This window comes from Centropristis striata, chromosome 10, assembly GCF_030273125.1.
Source record: "Centropristis striata isolate RG_2023a ecotype Rhode Island chromosome 10, C.striata_1.0, whole genome shotgun sequence".
NCBI classification, from domain to species: domain Eukaryota; kingdom Metazoa; phylum Chordata; class Actinopteri; order Perciformes; family Serranidae; genus Centropristis; species Centropristis striata.
This window is the reverse complement of record NC_081526.1, coordinates 12543912-12566132: the sequence shown is the minus strand read 5'-3', so window position 1 is coordinate 12566132 and position 22221 is coordinate 12543912. Positions and strand designations below refer to the sequence as shown.

Here is a 22221-nt window from a genome sequence, read left to right as displayed (position 1 = left end):
TATATTGGCTCATGAATTTAACCAAAAATGTGTATGTTTTATATACATTTTAATGTTCTGTTTAAAAAAATTAAAAAGGGACACAAGATTTATAAAAGTTGTATCATAAGGTTGCCACAAATGTATAACATGTGACAGTATAGCACTTCTATGTAAGACACAATATGTCTTTACTCTGAACAATGCAACTACTCACAAATTGAACAAACAAAAAATCTAGGACATCTAACCCCTCCTAAAAAGAACGGATTTTTCATTGTTGTATTTTATCAGTCAAGATTGTTTTGGTGTTAGTTACCAAGTGCTGGACACGCAACTACAGAAATGTCTGCATTTTCTGGAAATACAGTAGAAATGACAAAATGAGAAGAGTTGCTCTTATCTTCTAGCAGAGTTACAAAGAGTCCAGGCTTCATGCTCTGGACTGTCTAGATATAGTGTCAGGATGTTTCTAAACTGCTGTAAAAGTGAAGTCTTGTTTCTATCATTTTACCTTTTCAGAACCACGTAACAATTCACAATGACATTTGCCTACACAACTGTAACTTGAGCTACAATAGTTATTCATATAAACAGATAAACAATGCGATGGTGGAAGAATTACTTTGATCATTTACTCAAGTAAAAGTAGTAAAACTCTGAAAAATGATATTATTGGATTACAACAGATTATGATATCATTAAATGCTAGAGCTGGTAAAAGTGGGGGTCAATAACAATTTGATAAGTAATAATAAGTCATTAATTGCTTTATACATTGCTGTTTAGCATTTTCAATATTAACAACATATCTGTTGGTAATATTTCATATTAATAATTCGGATCTGTAAATAACTAGTTACTAAATTTATCAAACAAATGTAGTGGAGTAAAAAGTATATTAAATATTTCCCTCTGACTGGCAGTGGAGTAGAAGTATAAAGTAACATCATTTGAATTATTCAAGAAAAATAAATAAATATTATTATTAAATGAATTGAGTCAATTAAATCGTTTTAAAAACTGCCTTGCTTTGATTGGAGCAAAATTAAATAAACAAAAGTGTGGTACATGCTTACACTGCAACAATAATTACATCCAAACAACGGCAACATAATGTTCAGGTTTAATTGAGTCTTTAAAGACATTCTGGAGGCTGAAGTTTGTGGTGATGTTAAACAGAACTGCATTATACTGAGAGGTGTTTCTAGCATTTAGTCTTCATTCAAATAAATGGCAAGGATACTTTTTCAGAAACACCTCTAATTATGACAGCATAAAATGTAACTGTAGTACAAACTATACAGCATATAAAGTTCACCATACAGTTAAATCAACACTGTTTACCATACAGTTGAATCAAAAAGGTCATCAAAACATGATGATTATGACCTTTATGACTTTTTGCAAGATTTTGTATTGGACTGCATTACTTTTAGCTAGGTGTTATTATAATAACCGGGTTATTTAGTGAGTAGAGTTATTATAGGAAAAATGTTCATGCTGAGTATGTGATGTTTGGTTGTGGTCTCCTAGGCCTATCTGATGGTATCAGAACATCTTGCTCTATAAAGGTGTCACACAAGACAGATTTGCTTACATATGCTGTTTATGGAGTGTTATGTGGGTGCTGTAATTACTACAGACTCTATCCACAGTTTGCAGATCGGAGATTAACTGAAAACCATGCGTTATCGCATGTGTGGTTATGATCTGCAAGCTGTATGCGGAGTTTGTGGTTCATGAGTACATCTTGCAATGACACATCCTGATATTAGCTGCCCCATATATGATCAGAAAGGGCGGATGAACAATAAAGACTCAGCTTTTCCTTCTCTTGAGTGTACTCTCGCTTTGCAAATGCATGCCACAGAAAAACGGTGAAAAATTTACAATCATCGCATAATCGGATATAAATCAACCCACAGCTAGAACATCCTGACTTGTTTGCATGTCCTCAGACAATCTGACGGTTGAAGATTATTAAAAAGAACTGACACTCAGGAAGTAATATTTGCAATTATTCATATTTTTACTAGGCACAAGGCCGTTCTCCTTTTTCCTTAAATCTAAAATTAGACACTGTTTGTTTAACATATATAGCAGAAGTTCAGCTGACTGTGAGCTGGCATACTTAGTTCTAAAACTAACTTTTCCGCAAAATTGTGAAACCTTCCAGCTGTAAAGTCATGCTGCTTTGGTCAGCTGTGTTCCTCAAAACCATAAGAGGTTAAAAAAAATACAACATAAAAAGTTGATAGATTAGGAGGACAATACCCACTGTGTCACATTGTGTGTGCATGTGTGCGTGTTTCCCTTTGATAACAGACTTCCTGTTGATGTCAAAATCAGCCTATTTGGCAGATCAAAAATATGCTCTGAAGGGTAAAGAAAAAAACAACATACATGAAGTGAAACTTTGAAGGTCTCTTCTGAAAAGAAGTAATATACAAAAAAAAGTAAGAGCAAGTTAAGTAAAAAGTCACTGCTGAACATCAGTCAAAATATTTTTTTCACACAAAAAAAGAAACACACTATTCCATAACGTGGTCGAAGTGCAAAAACATAATAGGCTACATTCTTCAGTATTTTTATTTATGTAGTAGGCTAGATAAATTTGGGGGTTTTAGACTCCACAAAAAATAAGAAATGTCAACTTTTTGCGCAAATACAACAATAAACTAATAACATATTCCTGCTGTAGGGCAATGATCGCAGTTTTATAAACTACTACTTCTCTAAAAAGTAAGGCGAGATGCGGAGGGGGAGGAACCATCCTCGGGAGGAACCTGAACTGCCTCGCTGGATCTAATCCGGAAGAAGCCTAAATTTTCCCCATTTTAAATTCTCGTTTGGAGTTAAAACACAGGATGGTGTATAACAAAATGTTATACGTTTATTTTATGACCACTAGTTTGAATAATCTCCTCTTTGCTTCGGAGAAATCGTGTTTGTATCATAGACTGTATAAAACGGTTTGACGGTTTGTATCCGTCAGAGTGGCTTTTCGATACTACAATACCCATGAGTCACCGCTGCCGTTGAGAAAAAGTCACTCAGAACCAAAACCTTTACAGTCTATGGTCGAGTCAGAGCCTCTTCGTCGTTGCAATTGGAAACGGACCATTTACAGAGACACTGAAAACAACTAATGAGTGTGTTGTTTTCGTTGGGTTTTTTTCTAGCTTCCGCTTACCGTTACTGCTTGCATGGTACTGGATTTTGGGTTCAGTGATTGGACGCTTCTTGCCGAAATGATTCTTGGGAGTCGTAGTTGACTTCTCCATTTGCGTTGTTCGCACAGGTTGTTCTAGCCTGGGTATACCCAGACTGCCTTGCGCGCTCGAATTTGATTTCGAACCTCCAGGCCGTCTGGAAACCAAGCGATTATCTTAGCCCTGTTTTAGGGATCCAATCACAGAGCGGGGAAGGACGGTGAGACGATGACGCGTACTACTCGGCACTTGGAAGCTTTCCGGATCCAACATGGCTGCTGCAGACGCGAAACTCTCTTTAGCTGTAGATGGTGTTTTAAATTGTTTAGAGCGAAAGTTGAAAGGCGAAAGGTCTCTCGGCAGCTCCGCTGTCCCCCGGCTCGTAACGAGATCACCGGTAGCGGGGCTATTAGCGCCACACGGGCGGTTTCTGCGGCTCGTTGCGCCGAGCCGGTGAGACCGCCGGTCACCGCCGGTGATCTCGCTCCGAATCGGGGGACAGCGGAGCCCCCAGAGACCCGCAGCAGCTTGTTTGTTGCCCATAAAATCAGTGGATGTGTGTGGCTGAATGACATGAGGGGGAATAAAGCGTGAAAATAAATAATCTTGCAGAAAGCGAGAACTGAAGAAGCAAAGCAGCAGCAACACTCTCTCACAGACACACACACAACAAACATCCATCTCTGTTGCTCTACTACGTCATCTGGTATAACTGATCTGATTGGCTAAGAGCTACCTACAGACGCTTTGATAGACATTCTAAGCGTCCAATAAACGGCTCTGGAGGATCGTAAACCACACCTCCTCTACGGAGAAATACATTGTAGGTGTCCAGACCTAATCTCCAATGAGATTTGGTCTGGTGTTAGCCAGGCTAGGTTGTTCGGTATTTGCAACTTTAATTTTTGTCTTTTTAGTTAAGGAACCACATATTCTAAGTCACTTGGCCAAACAATAAATTGTAACGTTACAGTCTTTATTTTTATTTTTATTTATTTATATCAAACAGCAATACAATGCACAGTTACAAAGAAGAAGAAACGAGTTACAGAAAGATAAACAATGCAAAACAAATAGAAGTAAAATAAAATTTAAAAAAATAATAATAATAATAAATAAAATAGAAGAATAAATAAATGGAAAAGAAAGAAAACAAAAAATAAATAATGAAATAAAATAAACAAAGGCAAAAAGAAAAAAGAAATTTATAAGAAAATATGCATCATCATCCTTGTTTTTGTGATCAAAACAGCCAAATATGACATCTTTATAATGCAAAGTAAAACCAGTGAAAATATATTTGAATATATATATAATAAGGAAGCTGAGTTGGGTCTGGGGGTGACATAATCAAAGGTAAAGAAACATCGTTCAATCTGAATAACATGTTAAAGCCAGAAGGAATAGCATCAAATACAATAGAGAATTATTTTGGGCTTACAGGGATTTTATACTTTGTGAGAAATTCTGCATAACTGTATAAAAGGCATTCTTTATTAAAGAGCTGACTGACCAAAATAATAGCATTATTAAACCATCTATCATGAAATGAAGTCTTGTTCTTATAAACAATGTTGCAGTTCTTCTATATGTAACATATCTATGGAGAGAACTTGTGCTTGTAAAGAAGAGCCCAAGCCAAAAGAGCCTGTTGATGGAATAACGTTACAGTTTGATGCTCGAACTGTCTGTCAACTGACGTTTTATTCAGAATTTAAAGTAGCCCCTCCCACTGTCGAACGCTCAGTTTACTATCTCCATGGTTACGTTGCTAAATGCCGCATTCAAGGCACTGTCTGGGCTAATTTATTGGATAAAAACGTTTTTTTATACTGAAATAAGAAAATGAGCGTATCTGTCACTCGCACACTTCCTAAGAAAAATGATACTAGTAAAGTTGTTATGCGTCAACGGACTTATGACCACTTGTATGGTAAGTAAACTTGATAAAATGCAAACCGAGCTAAGTTAATGCCGTTTGTAAACATGCTAGCAAGGTTAACTCGCTTGGTTGACCATGCTGACTGAAATGTTTTATCACAGATCCAGTTTACACGGTGTCATCGGAGGTTGACCATGCCAGGTCCAGCTTCAAGGCCTATATGTCTAAGGACAGAGTTGTAAGTTATTTAAAAAATTAAAAAGTCCTGCAGAATTTTGGTTGTGTTATTATCATATCGTCACCCTGTTAAAATAAATGCCTAATTTTTTCAAGTTTTGCAGGAAACACAAAAAACTTCACCAAATGTGTAACACATGACATTTATTGATCATTTCACTCAAAAAGGATGTAACAAAGGATGGCTATTGGCATAGTAATAACACTATGTGTAAATTATGTAACTTAAGATAAATAAATTACTTTTAATTTGTAAAACTAAATTAAAATAGTTTTGTAAAATCATTTTTTGAACATGCCTTTGTGACTTAAGCAAGATATGGTAACACTTTATTTTGAAGGTGTCTACATAAGAGTCACACAAGCCTGTCAGAAACATGCGTGACAAGTATCATGAGCATTAATGTTACTTCAAAGTGTCATTATTGTTCATGACACATCCCATGTCATGTTTATGACATGCTCATGTCACTCTTATGTAGACACCTTCAAAATAAAGTGTCACCATACCTTGCTTAAGTCACTAAGGCATGTTCAAAAAATTGCCTAACTCACATTTTATTTTGACTTAGGCATAATAAATCCACTTAAGTCACACACTTGACATAGGCCATTATCTTAAAGGGGTAAAATCACATGATCTGATCAACTGAGGATGTAGGTGATTTTACCATAGGTGGCTGGTGTCATGAGGAGAAGATTTAGGCAAAAAAACAATTTTGACAAAAATGAACTAGGCGATTATTTTAACAGTGTGACGATATCTAAAATTATATCATTAGATATTAATGTGGGTTAAGGTTAAGACCTGGGTCGGTTTGTTATTGCCATAACTAAGTTAAGTCAAAGGCAAGAGTCACCCTGGCTTAATAAAAACAAGACATACAGGATGTTGGGTTCAACTGTGTTGTTATATCCATGTGATTTGTGTTGCTTCAGGCTGTGTTGCTTGTAGCTCTTAAGAATGCACACAGATTTGATACAAATGATAAGGTTCAGTTATGTACAGTAAAACCTATCTAGAAACCCACTATTTTATTTCCAGAATACCATTTTTAAAACATTTATTAGATGAGTTAAATAAATTCCAAACTTTGAATGTTTAATTTAAATTCATCCACTTTATGTTTACCTCTCCTTCTCAGCGATTAACCATGTCCAGTATTGTTTGTTTCTGTTTTAATGTGAAATTAAGGAAACTGACTAAATGTGAATGCACTTACTGACAGTGTTTTTCTCTACCTTTATTAGAGGAGAGTGCCTGAATTTGGGTCAATGTTCAGTAACCTGCCCCACCACCCACGGTATACTGTTCAACTGGACCCTGCCGATCCAATACCACCCTCTATTGATCGTCGGTGGCGGGGCCACACTGAACAGCGCAAAGAGGCACTGCAGCAGCTGGCAGGGTAACACCAACAGACAAGACACCATATTATGAGCAGTAACAGTTACTGATTTGCATTAATTCAAGGTTAACTCTGTTACTCATTACAAATATACCCTGTGTTCATTGGTATTATCTTTTTTTGACAGGGTTATTCCAAATGCTCAGTCATGGATGAGAAGGGAGGAGTGCCATGTGACCGGAGCTGATCGTTGGAAATATTTTAAACGGTCTGATTATAATCTGAAACATTGAAGAGTTGGATTACAATCATACTAACTTCATTGTGCAGCAGTGCCCTCAACCTGATATTCTGAATGTTTAAAACTGTCATGCTGCCAAGGTTTCCACATTAAATATTGACACATGCTCTGATATGGTGTTTTTCTGTTTTCTTTAGCCCTCTGATACCCTTTGCACAGCAGCTTGCCCCGGATGTGATTTTTGCATTGCCTAAGTAAGTTTAAAAGTTCCTCACTTTCCAGCCATTTCTGTTGGGTCTTTTTTTTGCTGATAAATTGTCTATTTTTTATTTTTGTCTAATCAGAGAAGACTTTGTATCCACTGATGAAGCAAATGCCAAGAAACAGCCCACCCACTTCACAGTTGGGGTCCAGACGGACTACAGGGAAAGTGAAACACAGACAGACCCGTACAGCCCTGAGTATGTGGTGCAACCTGGGACAACTCCCTCAGAGCTCCTGCAACTGGCTGCTTTGAGTTGGGGTACATGATCAGCTGTTGAGATCTTTACCTGTTATAGAAAATAATGTATAGAAAGTGTACCCTATTGAAACCATACATCTCCATCCTTCCTGCTGCTCTCATCTGAATAATCTTCCTGTACTGAATAGTCAACCCTTATATCTTAAAATAAGCTTACCAATACCTTTCGCCATGTCTACAAATTTCACTTAAAGCATCTCTGATGACAATTCCCCTCAGGTCGTGGTCTGCCTGCAGGCCTGGCAGAAGTGGAAATGATCAGTCGGGCACGTGCCAAACGAGCTTGGGAGGCCACCCTACCTCCATTGGATGATCTAAGTCAGCTGGAGAAAAGGAGACGTATGATGGAAGAAATGGAGGTCAATGAGTGGGCTTTCAGAGAAGGCGAAATCCAGAAGTGAGTTATGCTACACCTCACCTTGATAATATCACTTGGGCGCAAAAGTTGGAAATTTGCTGACATGGGTTTGAAAAAGTTCTTCCATTGTAAAGGCATTCTTTTCTTATCAAAACTATACAACTATGTCTCCCCAAGAACTGATTAGATTAGATTAGATTAGATTAGATTTTTATTTGTCATTGCACAGAAATACAACGAAATTCAATGCACTCACGTACAGGACTCATAAAAAAAGCATAATAAATAGTAAATAACAAGATACATTCTTATCATCTCATCTCAATAAATAGTAAATAGAAAAGATACATTCTCATTCTCTCAGCATTTAGTATATTCATGTCATTCATTCACTGTACCATCAACTTAGTGCCATTGTATGCATTAAAACAATACTGTAATTATATAAATAGATAAAGTGCAGGGCATTGTGTTAGGTGTGGATTTCCTTGATTAGTGCTGTGGGACCAGTGAGTTTGTTTTCAGGTCTGAGTTGAGTATGGTGATAGCTGCGGGATAGAAACTGTTCATGAATCTTGTGGTGCGTGTTCTGATGGACCTGTAACGTTTCCCTGAGGGCAGCAGTTCAAACAGATGATTAGCAGGGTGCAATGAGTCTGCTTAAGTAGTCTTATTGAACCCCTCATTCCTGCTGTCTTTACCACTCCAAACCTGCCCTTCTGCAATGCTCTGTCTCTGTGGGTGGTGACCAGGTTGCAAGAGGCTCGTCTTGCCGTGCTGAAGGACCTCTTGAGGCAGAGAGACGAGGCCCAGAAAGGAGTCACAAATGAGAGACTGAACCAGATATATCATAAGCTCCAAAAAAAGAAAGAGACCAAGCTACGCAAGATTCACAATGACTACACCAGGTGTAAGACAACTGCTGTCTCTGCTTTAAAACAATATTCTGATCATGAGTATTGTTCAAGGTTTTGTTTCATTCCTTCTCATCCTTCATATTTATTTCATTGTTGTTTTCTCTGTAGCACTGAGGAAACTGGAACTTAAGAGCAGAAATGAGGGGCAGAAGCTAGAGCAACATGGCATTGTCAAAAACTATTCAGATTCTCAGACATATGCCCCTCGGAGCTGCAGGGATACATTTACCAACAGGAACATCCGCAACAACAAGTTTCAAAGCCACTACTTAGACACATATGAAGGTCTGATTCCTTTTGAAAAGTAGAATTGAGTGGATTATATGACTATTGTCAGAGAAAACAGTATTTTTTCATTCAACTTTCTGTCAATCACAGGTTTGCAAGAGTTGGAGGCAGGACTCCCTGCCCTAGCCATTAAGCCAAAGGTAAAAAGACCTAAACACAAAGTCAACGTCAACCAGAATGTGATCCTGCCCCCAAAGAGCAGAGAGGTTGAACTGATGGAGAAATACAAGGTAATGCAGAAAGAGTTTTTTTTCTGTCAAGCACATCAATTAGATTCTACATACACATGGAATGCCAATTGTTGCTCCATAGGCCCTGAGGGAGGAGGAGAACCAGCAAGTGACCAAAAAGTCTTCACGTTTTCTGGTAAAGAAGGAGATGCCTGTTCCTCGTCCTGCTACTCCCAGAGTGGAAGAGCCACCAGAGGTCAGCTAATGACTCTAATTGAGGCTGAACTTGTTCATTCCACATGTTTATTTTGATAATGTTAATTAATATGCTCCTCTTTAGGGGGATGAGGAGATAGAGGTTGCAGTAATCCACTTGCAGAAACTAATGAGAGGAAGAAGCATTCAATACAAGGTCTGAACATGTCTGTTTTTGATTTTTTTAGTGCCAACAGAAAAGTTTGTATGTTTGAAGTTGTAAGGACATTTCTTCTTACTTCTGTCATTGTACAGATGTTTAAGGGCAAGGAGAACTATCTGGACCTCATTCAGGAACTGAGGACTGTCCACGCCCTGCAGAAGGAGGAGCAAGAGCTACAGAAAGCTGACAAAGAACTCACAATGAGCCTTAAAAAACAGAGTGACAAACATACACAAAAGGTGAAACACACCCATACATTAACATACAACATTTAACGAACTCAAAGCAATCTCATTACCCTGTCTCTCTCCTCGCCCAGACCTCTCAACAGGAGGCAGCTCAGGCCAGCGTGGTAGGTGCAGAGCTTGAACACGTGTTCGACACATTGTCCAAGCAGCTGATTCATATTCAGGAAGAGCGTAGGATCCACGCATTCACACTACTGGCTGAGAGAGACCGGCGCCTACGAGAGGCAGAGGAGAGTGGGAGGAGACAGGTGGAGGAGCGCAGACGCAAAGAAGAAGATGAGATCTTCAGACAAGTGCGTACATGTAATATTTTTTAGCTATGCATTTGCAAAGGAGTTATAGGATTAATATATGTGTGTGTGGTGCATGTTTTAACGCTTAGCACGTGTGTGTGTCCTTAACGCTGTGTCACAGGTGGTGCACGTACACCAGGAAACTGTGGATTTGTATTTGGAGGACATCATCCTCGGGACCTTGGAGCAGACAGCTGACCAGCAGGCCAGAGAGGAGATCCACAGGAAGGCAAAGGAGGTCAACGACATCGCTTATGCCATGGAGGAAAGGTAATTGATACCTCAGCATGTCTGCTAATGTTTTGTATTCAGAAATTTAAACAATAATTAACAAAAGTAATTTGTTTGTGTGAGTAGCCGTAATAATCTTCAGTCGGAGGAGATTGTGTCGGAGCTGGTTTACAGCTTCCTCATCCCAGAGGTCGAGAAGATCACCGTCAGACAAAGAGGTTCGGAAGATTTTTCAGTTTCCACTGTATCATGAAAAACAAACAAAAATGAAAATTTGAAGAATAAAGTTTTAGGCCAGACAAACAAAAATGAAAATTTGAAGAATAAAGTTTTAGGCCAGATGCTTTACTCACTGGTCTAACCATGTCATTTCTTTCTCCCAGTGCACCAAAGGCAGCATAGACACTTGCAGGCAGTTCGAAGCATTACTCAAGGGACTTCAGAGGTCCTTCCTAGTACTCTGGTGGCCTCACAGTTCACCTGTCCCTCTGAGAGAGCCTCCAACCAAGTCCTCGAGGAGATGATCAGCAAAGTGGAGCCAGAGCCAACACCAGATTCAAACTGAGTGAAGAAGAGATGACATAAAATATAAAAAGTGTACTGAGATGCAGTCTGATGTCTGAATTTGCTGTGGATATTATTAAAGTATACGTTCAATAATTACCATTATAAGTGTATGGGCTAATCTCTGTCAGTATGTCCATTGACACAAAAGCCTTGATTCTTGATTGTACCAGTAGAGGGCAGAAACAACAACCACTAGGGAAGTAAATGGCAGTGAATCCCTATAAAATTGTGGCCTAACCTGCCTGACAACTGTTTACTTGAAGGCAACATAGAGAAGGTCTAAGGTTTGCAATTGTCATATGTTCAGCATTGGGATAGAGACAGAGCTGGATTATAAAATTGTCATATGAAATTAGGGTTGTGTGACCTCAGCATTGCCTACAATGTTTGGAGTGAAAATTGGTTCCAAAGTGATAGAATCTGATCAATGTGGGTGTTGCTGAATCTCCAACTCTGTCCTCTGGTAATCAGGGGAAACTTCTTGTACTTCAATTAAATTCAACAAGTGATCAAATTTTTATACCTCTGCACCAGATCCTCTGCTCCCATTCTCGCGAACCAGATATCCCAGTAATGCATTGAGGATATTTCTTCAAATTTGGCACAAATTTGCCCACTTCCCAGACTCTGGGATTATCTGATTATATTTTAAAGGGTCAAAGGTCGAGTTCACTATGACCTCACAAAACATTTTGTCCATAACTCAATACTTTATTATAAGGGTCAGTGACAAATAAGGGTTGGCAAGATGTCAAATGGTGTAACCACAAAAAAATGATAAATATTAAATATTCATCCACCTACAAACATCAAATGACTATTTTTTTTAGTATTTCTACATTTACACATTTCATCAATATTGAGCAGAACATATTTTAAATACAACCATTTAAAAAAAAAGTTTTGACAAATTATGTAAAAAAAATTGTTATATACCATAATGTTGCAATGTAAACGTGGATTGTATTTTTTCTCATTTTAGTTCACATTTATTTCCCTGTATATAATCAGATTTTAATGGGGAAAATGACTGGTTACACCAACTGATACTGCATTAGATCACGTCATTGACCCATTAATAATAAAAATGACATACGTCTAATAGGATAAAATAGTTAAGTGATTATAAATTGTTTGAAAAAAGATCAAAGTGGGTATTCAAAGTTACTTTGAGGGGTGCGTAGGCTTAATGTAGGACCACGTGACGCGCCATGGACCCCAATACCCCCCCCCCCCCCCCCCCCCCCCCCCCCCCCGCCTTCCTCGGAGATCGGCTGCAGCCAGGAGCACTTGCAGCAACAAGCCCGGTATCAAACATCAAGCAACACTGGCAACAGGAAGAGCTAAAGCGACGCTCCTTCTCACCTGTTGACTGTACAGTAAAGTCAGAATCCACCGGGATTGAATGTTGCAGGGCGACACAGACCCCCGTGGACTATAGACAGCTGTGGACATCTGGAATCACCATATCAGTGAGTGGAATGATATCGATCACTGTTTGATTAAAACTCGACCTTTAACCAGACAAAAGAGAGGTAGGGAAAGCAGGTCTTATCGGTTTATATAAAGGTTAACAGACTAGCATGTTTTTCTGACTAAATAAAAATGTCAGTGATGTGTTTTAAAGTAATCGCAGCCCACCAAATCAAATACCTTGCAGCTGCGTCGCCTACAACAAACGTTGGTTACAAGCTACTTAAAGTTACAGTGAATCGATTCATGCTTTTTCCAGGATCCGATCACTGTCACATCGCTGTGTAAGCGAAAGTAATAGAGTTGTGTTTGGCAACGGTTAGTAGGTTTAACATTTTGAATAGTTAAGAAATGCATACCATGCATTATAGAGGTTATTTATATATGTATTGACACTGAAAAACATGTCTTTGAGATTGAAAAGATCTTCAGGTCTGTCTCAGTTGCATTCATTGACTTAAGGATTTGAAACATTGCAATTCAACCAAATAATAGTTTTTCAACATAATAATAGGTTTTTAATGAAAACCTAATCCATTTGCCATTGTCATATTTCTATCTGATTTCAGGACTGGATAAAGGTAAAAACGACAATAACCAAGACTGATCAAGCGACTACATAGATTAAAATAACTGGAAGTAATAATAGACCTTGCCCTATTGAAAGCTATTAACTGCACCGCTGCCATTTCCATACAAGTTAGATATTCCAGTGTTAGTTGATGTTTTTCGATGGAGTTTGAAAAGTTCCCCCGCTGTGTGACCACTTTGCCTCAGGAAATGGGTTATAATGAAAGGCTTTCAGTAGACTTAAATATATCAAATGAATCATATGTACTTTTGATTCACTGCACCTTTATTTAAAGATATAATACAAGGAAATGATTCACCTGCAATATTGTCAGTTTACCATTATATTTAAGAGCATTGCAGCACATTATTGCCAATGTATTCTGTAAAATATTTTTTTTTGCAGGAACTGGTGTCCTCACTGCTGACTGTGCTTGTCGTTGTCAACACTTGCTTTTGAAATGAATCAATATGAAGATACTGATACAGGAGTATCTAATCTTCCCTTTAAGGTGAGAATGGACAAAAGGATCACCGGAGTGCAGAGCATCCGAGAAGCGCTCACACGGCACATCGAGGACGAGGACGAGGACGTTGAGGAGACAGAAGATGAGGAGCCCAGAGCCTGCGGTGTGTGTGGAGATCTGGCCAAGGGTTACCACTTCAATGCCTTGACATGTGAAGGCTGCAAAGGCTTCTTCAGGTGAAGTGTTCTTACTTCTTTTCTCTATTTATATGCCCATTTGTTTGCATTGAAAAAAAAGAATAATTGCTATGGGGTTATCAACCACAATTATTTTGATGCATTTTTTTGTTTGCATGGTGCCACAGTTTTTTTTTTATGAAATTTGGACAACAATAAAAAAAAAACAAGCCAGTTTCTAACTTTGTCTGTCTCCCATTTGTGAGACATAGAGTTAGTTGCTTTCTTCTTATTCTGAGAATGTGGGCTGTGGAATAAAAACATTGAGCTGAAAGAGGCTAAATATCTCTATATCTCTGTAGAACGGAAGTGTGTGGTTTGTCTGCAAACAGCCTCTTTCACACTGATTAATTACTGTAACTTTTCTTATTAGCTTATTTACCCGCAGCAGCAGCATCGGCAGTTTTACACATACATATGTATTTGATTTAGTGTTTCTTGCGGCTTTCCATACATCATTATTGAGTAATTATCAAAATTAAACATAGGTGTTAACATTATATATATATATATACATATATACATATATATATATATATATATATATATATATATATATACATAACATTTGACTATTTATAAAAACAGATAAATGATTTTCCACACTCTTGAATATTCTTTCTCTACTTTGGGCCATTTATGCACCGACCAAACTATTTTATCATTAGTATTACTAGCAAATTCCTTATTGACTCACTGAAACAATTAAAAAATAAAAACCCGAGTGCGGATAAGCGGTTAAGGATAATGAATGAATGAATAAAATCTCAGCTTTCTATTCAGTAATCTCCTGAATTATTTCCTGGCCGATGCATCGTCATCACATACTAACATTCGTCTATTCATTTATGTGATTTCTAACTTCTGATTGATGTTTATAAGCTGTTACTAAATGGATTTTTATATAAATTTAGACGTGCCATAAAGAGGCCAACACAACTCCGCTGTAGGTTCCTGAATAACTGCAATATAACCAAAAACAACCGACGAGCGTGTCAAGCCTGTCGATTCCGTAAATGCCAGGCCATAGGCATGCGCGAAGAAAGTAAGTAACATCCACCGTTTTTACACTAACCTTTATGTCTGATTGCATACTGTATTATATTTACATAAAACTAAGAAGTATCTGATTTGAAGAGCTCATCATTCAAAGGCTGGAGTGCTGATAATACATTATTAATATGGAATTAGTATTTTACATCTATGTTTACTTGCAGACTATTCCCTTAAGTTAATCTAAAGAACACTGCAGGAGTGATTTGAAAACATGCCTGCAAACTTTTTTACTTCCTGTTTTTAATGCAGTATTTCCATTGTTGACATGCAGTACATGCAGGTATTTTTTGTGTCCCTGTAGTGGTCATGTCAGAGAAGGAGGTACTGGAGAGGAGGGTCAGGATCCGGACAAGGAAAATACTTGATGCATCCGTACAGCTCACATCCCAACAAGAGGAAACCATTCAGGAGCTCCTCTGTGGCCACCGCAACACATTTGACTCTGCATTTTATCGCTTTAGTGGCTTTAGGGTGTGTGAATGACAACCAGCTTGTTATGGTTTTGACTCTGTGATTGTTTTAACATGCCTGACTGACGCTTTTCTTTTTTTTCTCAGCCCATGGACAGAAACGTCCTTCCTGCAAGTGAGTACAACCAGTCTGATGGTAAGCTCTGCTCCCTCTCGCCCTCCTCCTGCTCCTCCTCCTCCTCCTCCTACTCCAGTCTCTTTGGTTCCTTTAACAAACAAGAGAACGAAGAGGTAGAGGAGGCCAGGAAAGGCAGTGTCTTCACGGCTCTGCCACATATGGCCGACCTCACCACTTACATGATTCAGGACATCATTAGTTTCTCCAAAAGTCTTCGGGACTTCCGGTAAATGTGGGCCTCAACGCATATTCAAAAAGTTATCTTCAGATGCAAGAACGTTATCACTATGACGTTTGTGTCTCTTACAGATCTCTAAGCATAGGGGACCAAATTGTTCTGCTGAAGGGAGCCATGTTTGAAATGATGCAGACCCGCTTCAACATGGTGTTCAATGCAAAAACGGGCATCTGGGAATGCGGCCATATTACATACTGCATAGATGATGGCATACGAGGTGGGACTACTTATAAAAGCAAAATGATTCATTTATATATTGAAATAAGTAGGCTCTGTGCTGGTTTTAGTGTGTAGTGTGGAACATGTATTGCTTGAATGCTAACCTTATTCTGAACCTAACAATAAAGATAAAACAGCCAACTAAGTCTAAATTAGCCTACAAATATTACTAATAGGTAATATTGAGCATTTATTAATATGGTTTTGTCAGAATGCAGCCAGGACCCAAATGCAAATGAGAGGATGGACATTGAAGAAATATCTCAGGAGATTTTGCACGTTTTATAGAGTGTGAATCCAGAGAGGCCCCACGTTACGATTTCATCCCGATACTTGAGTCACGATCTGATGTTATTGCGATTTTAAGCATTTTGCATATGGCGAGTATTGCGATACAATATATTGCGATTTAACTGTTTAACTGCATTTTGTGTCCACAAAATTAAATTAAGTCAAGAATTGTTTTTATCAAATAAGAGAAAATTCTCAGTCTATTTATCTCACTTCAGTCTGACCACAGACTAACCAACAAAGTATTCAGTCAAACTGAACTTAACTGATATCAAACATGTAAACAACTGCAGCATTCTCTTAAACTTTCCTCAATTTTAAGCTTCACTGCTCAGTTGTTTTTTTTTTAAATTAAACATAAAAAAAGCCTAACTTTGCAGCGTTATTTCGACATCTTCCCGACCCGCTATCCTGATGCACAAAGTGCCTATAGATTCCTTAGATCTTCTTGTTTTATATGATATCTTCGGTATATTATATCCCACTACGGCCTCCGGAAAGCTAAATATCGATACATGGCAGCCATGAATCGATATAATATTGCCACGCAAAATATCATGATACTATGCTGTATTGATTTTTCCCCCCACCTCTAACATTTTAGTTGACTGAAATTTTAAAAGATTTGATTGAATGCTATATATCAGTTACACATTTTTACAATTAAAGAATACAAATTGCTCTGGGCCTGCAACAATGATAAATGAAAATTTAAATAAAAGAAAAGAATAAGAAATAAATGTTTAATTTTGTGGGCTACATGGTGGTGTAGTGGTTAGCGCTTGGTGTAGCGCTGGCTATATTTGCGTTTTTTACGTGCTGTGTCGGCTATTATCATAGCTTCCTCTTGGATGCGTGTCCAGTCCTTCACAACCCAAGCACTCTGGCACAGGTGCATCTTGAACACAGCAAAATAACAAGAAAAGAGAAAATACAGGCAGGCAGGGTCTCTGCAAATACAGACACATACTTGTCAAGATAAGTTTTAGGAAAATCCTGCTCATTGTGCCTCTAAGGAGGTGGAATATTATGGAGGCCAAAGTCTGGTCAAGTCTACACGACTGGACTCATAATAATATATTCAGTAATGGTTGCAGCTTAACTAGCACAGATTGGAGATAAAATCATTGGATGTATGTGATTGGATAAAGAGAGGCAGGATAGAGAAATGTTTTAAAGCCACAGATATGATCTGATGCTGATTAAAGACTACAGAGTTATGTACTGTATGTGAGGAATCTGGGTTGTATGTGATATTGTTAGAAAGTAATTAAACAAAAGCAGCCGCAGACAGATCAAGTAGCTCTTATTTACAGACGCAGTACATTTGAGTTTAAAAGACATTTAATAGACTTTTTTTTCCTGATGAAGGAATTAATGTGGAGGCTTTTTATTTCACTGGTTTTGCTTCCTGCTGAAGTTGCAAAGGAGTAGTTTATTGTAGTACTTTTTATCCGTCAGAGTCAGACAAATGTGTGTGCTCTTCTCTCAACAAGTGTAATGTGACTTGGGGAGGAGCGCTTGCCAGAATGTTGTCCAACTGGTGTCGTCTGCTGCTTTTTGAAAGACTAAACAAACTCATTGTCATTGTCTTCCAGCTTTTGACTCTGTGCATTTGGCTGTTAAACAGTCTGTAACACTGACACTGTGTGCATTGTCTCTCAAAATGTTTATGGGACATTTACGGTCCGATTATAAATAATTCAGGCCACATGGAACATTATTCTGATTGGCCAGCTGGTGTCTGTTAAACATTTATATTAGGACACTTCAAAAAGTATATTTTACTGTGCCTAACCATAACAACAACAATGCTTCTTCTTCATGCTACATTAGCAATAAAATCACATTCCAAAACAACATAACTGGATAGACAGCACAGTCCATCAGAAATGTCCTCAATTACTCAGTTCACTTTATTGTTTTATGGTAATGAAACTCAATGACACATTTCCACACGTCCTAAAGATGTTTGATAATAAAAGCCTTGTTTGGGTACATCTCTACAGCACGTGTCAAAAAAAGTTGTTTAAAGCCTCTTGTGGCCCCAGAGGGAGCTGTCGCTTCAGTCAGTGTTAGTTCAATTTTAAAATGAAAAAAGTTTGGGGTGTGGGAGGAAGAAAGACATGAGCTTACCTCAACTCTGAGCCAATCATCTTTGCTTGAGGCTAAATTAGCCACTAGTAGCATAGCACATAGCACCTGCATCTGTGACTGAACTGCCTGTGGTTGAGTTGCATTGTGTGTAATGTGGTTAGCACTCTTGCCTCACAGCAAGAGGGTCGCCGGTTTGACTCCGGCCTGCAGCTCTTATCTGTGGTGTTCTCGTGGGTTCTCACTGGGTACTCCAGCTTCCTCCCACAGTCACTTAGTGGTGTTCATAGGTGTGAATGAGAGCGCGAATGGTTGTCTGTCTCTATGTCAGTGATTCCCAACCGCTGTTCCGCGACAAGTGTGCCGTAAGAAATCATCAGGTGTGCCGTGGAAGATTATCCAATTTCACCTGATTGGTCCTCTAAGTGAGCGGCAGAACAATTAAATGCTCTTCCAACAGAGAGCAGTGTATCAGCGCGATATGTCCAGCAGCTGGAACAGTGTTGCCAACTTCGCGACTTTGTCGATATATTTAGCAACTTTTCAGACCCTCCAATGACTGTTTTTCAAAAAAGCGACTTGCGACAAATCTAGCGACTTTTTCTGGTATTGGAGTCTATTGGAGAGTCCTTCCAGCGTGTGCTGCCGTGGGCCCGTCCCAAAGCACTCACAAGTCCCAGTCCTCCCGCAGCAGTCCCTCCCAGCTGCAGTCAGAGCAGAGATGTTAACCCCTCAGTGTGCAGTCTGCAAATGAATCGTGCATATGCAAAGTCCTAGCCTAGTCCTAGACCAGATAAAGGAGGAGGGTTGGAATTGTGACCAATACCACATGTAGTTCTAAACATATTTAGGGTGTTTTTTACTGTCTTTTTGACATTTTTGTTTGGTGGTATGCCGTGTGGTTTGTAATGTAAAATATGTGCCGTGGCACAAAAGAGGTTGGAAAACACTGCTCTATGTGTCAGCCCTGCGATAGTTTGCGAAATTAAAGTTTGGTGTTCAGTGTTGACTTTTATGAGTGGAACATCTGCATATTCATAGTGCACAGCATTTGACATACTGGTGGTGTGAACACACACTGATGCACCTAAATCAGGTACAGTACAGAAGTATGCAGATTTAGACACAGGCACAGCACTTGAGTCCATTTACAAGGTATCTGCGGGGTCTAAAATCCAATAATTTGAATTTAAGGCTCTAAAATGTCTAAAATTCTCTTAAAATTTCATAAAATGTCTTAAATACAAATTTGAAATGTCTTAAAAATGTGTTTCAGTCAGACAACTCAGTCAATGCATGATGTGTTTATTGGACAATGAACATAGATTAGATTTGGTGTCTAGCCTCCGACCTCATCACTCCTCAGCAGTTACATGAGGTATTGAGGAGTGATGTAATAAATCCCCTGTCGGAGCCTACAGGTGGATGCTGGATGGTGGTGGGGCTGAGAAAGCAAGCAGCAGTATAGATGCAGCAGCAGCAGCATTGGCAGGCAGAGGAGAGCTGAGGATTACTCTCATCTTAAATAGAGCGCCAGATTGGATAGAGGGTGTGTTTTGGTGGAGGATATATGAGGAGTGGGGCATGTCATGTGTATGGCAGCACAGCTCGAGTTGCCTGCCTAATCTAGCTCTCAGGCATCGCTCCATTAATGTTACTTTTATTTAAAACAAGTACATAAACTTCAGTCTCACTTTTAAATGTTTCGATTTTGAGGACGCTATAACGTTACTACAAAACAGAACGAACGAAGTATCTTTGCAGCCCGGTCAGAATTTGAGCTGTGAATAAATTTATATACTTTGCAAGTAATTCCGGGCCTCCAATTATCCTTCATGTCTTTTGTACTTTTTTTGCCAGAATGGATGTGAATTGGGTCTTAAATTGTAGTAATTATGGCCATAAAAAGTCTTAAATTTGACTTATTGAAACCTGCAGAGACCCTGACTTAATTAGTTGATTTCCATGTTTTCACTTGTGTCACTGTATATTAATGACTCATCATCTCTGTCATGTCCCTGACCTCTGTCCACCTGTGTTTTGTAGCGGGTTTCCAGCCACTCCTGCTGGAGCCTTTGCTCCGATTCCACCACACGCTGCGCAAACTGGGCCTGCAGGAGGAAGAGTATGTTCTCATGTCAGCCCTGTCCCTGTTTTCTCCAGGTAGCAGCAGGTGTTCATCCAAGTCAATAATCATAAATCATTTATGAACCCTGTAAATGTTTAATTCCTAGGGCAGCGTGCATTTGTACCCAGCCAAACAATAAGTAGTATCTTCAGACTTTCTGGATTAGTAGAGATTTGTTTTTATTTGACCCATCAGACCGTCCGGGTGTGCAGCAACACAGTGTGATTGATGAGCTTCATGAAAACTTGGCGTTGACGCTAAAAACCTGGATCGACTGTAAGAGGACAGGACCGGAAAAACAGTGAGTGAAACATCAAGTCCCACTCTCAGGCTACTTTGAGTTCCTTCACAGAATGAACCTTTTTTGTTTCCTCTGTGCCTTCAGCTTGCTGTACCCCAAAGTGATGGCCTGTCTCACTGAATTGAGAACAATGACTGAGGAGTACAGCAAACAGGTTCTGCAGATCCAGGACATCCAGCCAGATGTTATCTCGCCTCTCTTAATGGAGATGGTCAGTAAAATCCCTTGTAATGATAATACTAACAACAGCACGTAGACATCGCTGGATGTGCTCAGTGATTTAAAGAGAAGTTTTCTGTTTTTGCTCTTGTACAAATGTGTCCAGATACTAAAGAAAGCATTTACATCATGTGATCGCACAAAATCCTGATGATTAACCTCACATCAAATCCTGTTGAAATGTAAACTATCGTCTTTTGTTGCTATTTTTCTAGAGTGAGAATATATGTCTGTGAATGAATGTTGACATAAAGTGGTGAGGTTTAATGTTTTTATAAACACACATAAAAAAAAAAGTCAGAGACTGTGAAGTACGTATTTTCTCAGAGATCAGAAAGAACAAAGACAATCTCTGTGTTTTTAATGTATTACCTCAGGTTGTTGTTTAGTGTTTTGATGCCAAAATGTGAAGCAAAAAACGCTCTACACTTAATGTAAATAAAACTGCTTCTCAGGTTGAAGTGTGATGGTGCCTGCCGCTACATTCTTAACAGCATAATAAGAAAAACACTGCTCCACTGTGGTCATACTAACTCAAAGGATTACACTGTAAATTAGAGGCTGGTGCTGTATGTATAAAACTTCTAATAAATGGTCCTAAAAATAGTGTTAAAATTTGATCTTTTCTTTAAGAAAGTGGAATTTAGGAGACAGGACATCATCTCAAATGTAAGCATTTCCATCAAAGGTTTACTGGCAAGTTTATATATTTTTTTAATTATTCTAATTTGGGCAGTTCCATACAGCTCTCTCTGGAGGTATCTTTTTTAAAAACTTTTTAAACCATGCCATATAGTTTTACATGCTGCCATTTGTTTAAGATGTCAAGTCAAGTGAACAAGAAATGCGGATGCTGTCAGCAGCAGCTTGGCCATTTAAAATTATTAGTTTGTATGTGATCACATGTCACCCAAGTGATTTAAGTGTGTTTAATTCTCTCGGACTAATCAGTAGTCTGAGGTGTTTAACTCCACCTGGTATCTTGGAGAAAATGTACCAAGGACTTTCCAGCCATTGCTCATATAGTTGAGTCAAGCTGAACCATACCATTCAGTGGAAAAGCAGCATTAGTCTTGTAGCAATATTTATAAATCTAAATGTGTTTAATAACATGAACATTTTGAAGAATCACAAATACAATAAAACATTAATATTTTTTTATATTCATGCATGAGCAATCATCCAGAGAAATGTTCCATGTTGAGTATTGGGAGAGACTTTGCATCTACTGTATTAATTTAGTCACAATTTTCCAAAAAAAATGTAAGTGTGTAGCTGCTGCTTCTGCAATTTAGTGTCTGGGAGCGAGTTTTAACACCTAGAAACATTTATGCATCAACCCGTTCTTAAAATATTGATGCATTTAAGACCAAAATACTCTGAACAAACTCTGACGTCAACTTTGCACTCTCACTAAAAAGAAGA

General features: G+C 38.6%; 2 protein-coding genes and 1 long non-coding RNA gene across 6 annotated transcripts; 2 read left to right on the top strand and 1 right to left on the bottom strand.

Annotated features, from left to right (window-relative positions):
- Window positions 1-3134: 3134 nt before the first annotated feature.
- cfap91 (cilia and flagella associated protein 91) lies at window positions 3135-11001 on the top strand. Its single transcript, XM_059343071.1, has 18 exons — window positions 3135-3283; window positions 4073-5127; window positions 5238-5314; window positions 6565-6722; window positions 6850-6930; window positions 7101-7157; window positions 7248-7426; window positions 7646-7823; window positions 8537-8694; window positions 8810-8986; window positions 9080-9219; window positions 9302-9415; window positions 9500-9571; window positions 9670-9816; window positions 9897-10118; window positions 10240-10388; window positions 10476-10567; window positions 10733-11001. Exons 2-18 carry the CDS (start codon window positions 5040-5042, stop codon window positions 10912-10914), a joined length of 2271 nt encoding a protein of 756 aa, XP_059199054.1. The 5' UTR covers window positions 3135-3283; window positions 4073-5039; the 3' UTR covers window positions 10915-11001.
- LOC131979152 (uncharacterized) lies at window positions 10376-12415 on the bottom strand. The gene is made up of 3 exons (XR_009395029.1): window positions 12282-12415; window positions 10703-10910; window positions 10376-10591 (listed from the first exon to the last, which is right to left on the bottom strand). It is a non-coding gene; the product is annotated as an uncharacterized LOC131979152 (long non-coding RNA).
- nr1i2 (nuclear receptor subfamily 1, group I, member 2) lies at window positions 12186-21388 on the top strand. Of its 4 annotated transcripts, none has more exons than XR_009395028.1 (9): window positions 12186-12388; window positions 13366-13662; window positions 14577-14707; window positions 15020-15189; window positions 15276-15532; window positions 15616-15761; window positions 20195-20273; window positions 20472-20577; window positions 20662-20801. XR_009395028.1 is itself a non-coding variant. In XM_059343074.1 (9 exons), the coding sequence occupies exons 2-9, from the start codon at window positions 13478-13480 to the stop codon at window positions 20831-20833; spliced, it is 1284 nt and encodes a 427-aa protein (XP_059199057.1). In that variant the 5' UTR covers window positions 12186-12388; window positions 13472-13477; the 3' UTR covers window positions 20834-21388. The 4 variants fall into 4 exon arrangements, 2 of the variants coding, with proteins under 2 accessions (XP_059199057.1, XP_059199056.1); XR_009395027.1 differs by having other exon boundaries at window positions 20195-20321; XM_059343074.1 differs by having other exon boundaries at window positions 13472-13662; window positions 20195-20311; window positions 20662-21388.
- Window positions 21389-22221: the final 833 nt, after the last annotated feature.

Excerpts from the sequence above, each read along its gene's own strand:
- cfap91 (XM_059343071.1), top strand. The coding sequence starts at position 5,040 with ATGAGCGTATCTGTCACTCGCACACTTCCTAAGAAAAATGATACTAGT. Across the intron at positions 5,128-5,237 it reads GACTTATGACCACTTGTATG|ATCCAGTTTACACGGTGTCA; the intron begins GTAAGTAAACTT and ends GTTTTATCACAG. Across the intron at positions 6,723-6,849 it reads GCACTGCAGCAGCTGGCAGG|GGTTATTCCAAATGCTCAGT; the intron begins GTAACACCAACA and ends TTTTTTTGACAG.
- nr1i2 (XM_059343073.1), top strand. The coding sequence starts at position 13,421 with ATGAATCAATATGAAGATACTGATACAGGAGTATCTAATCTTCCCTTT. Across the intron at positions 15,533-15,615 it reads AAAAGTCTTCGGGACTTCCG|ATCTCTAAGCATAGGGGACC; the intron begins GTAAATGTGGGC and ends TGTCTCTTACAG. Across the intron at positions 20,312-20,471 it reads CCTGTCCCTGTTTTCTCCAG|ACCGTCCGGGTGTGCAGCAA; the intron begins GTAGCAGCAGGT and ends TTGACCCATCAG.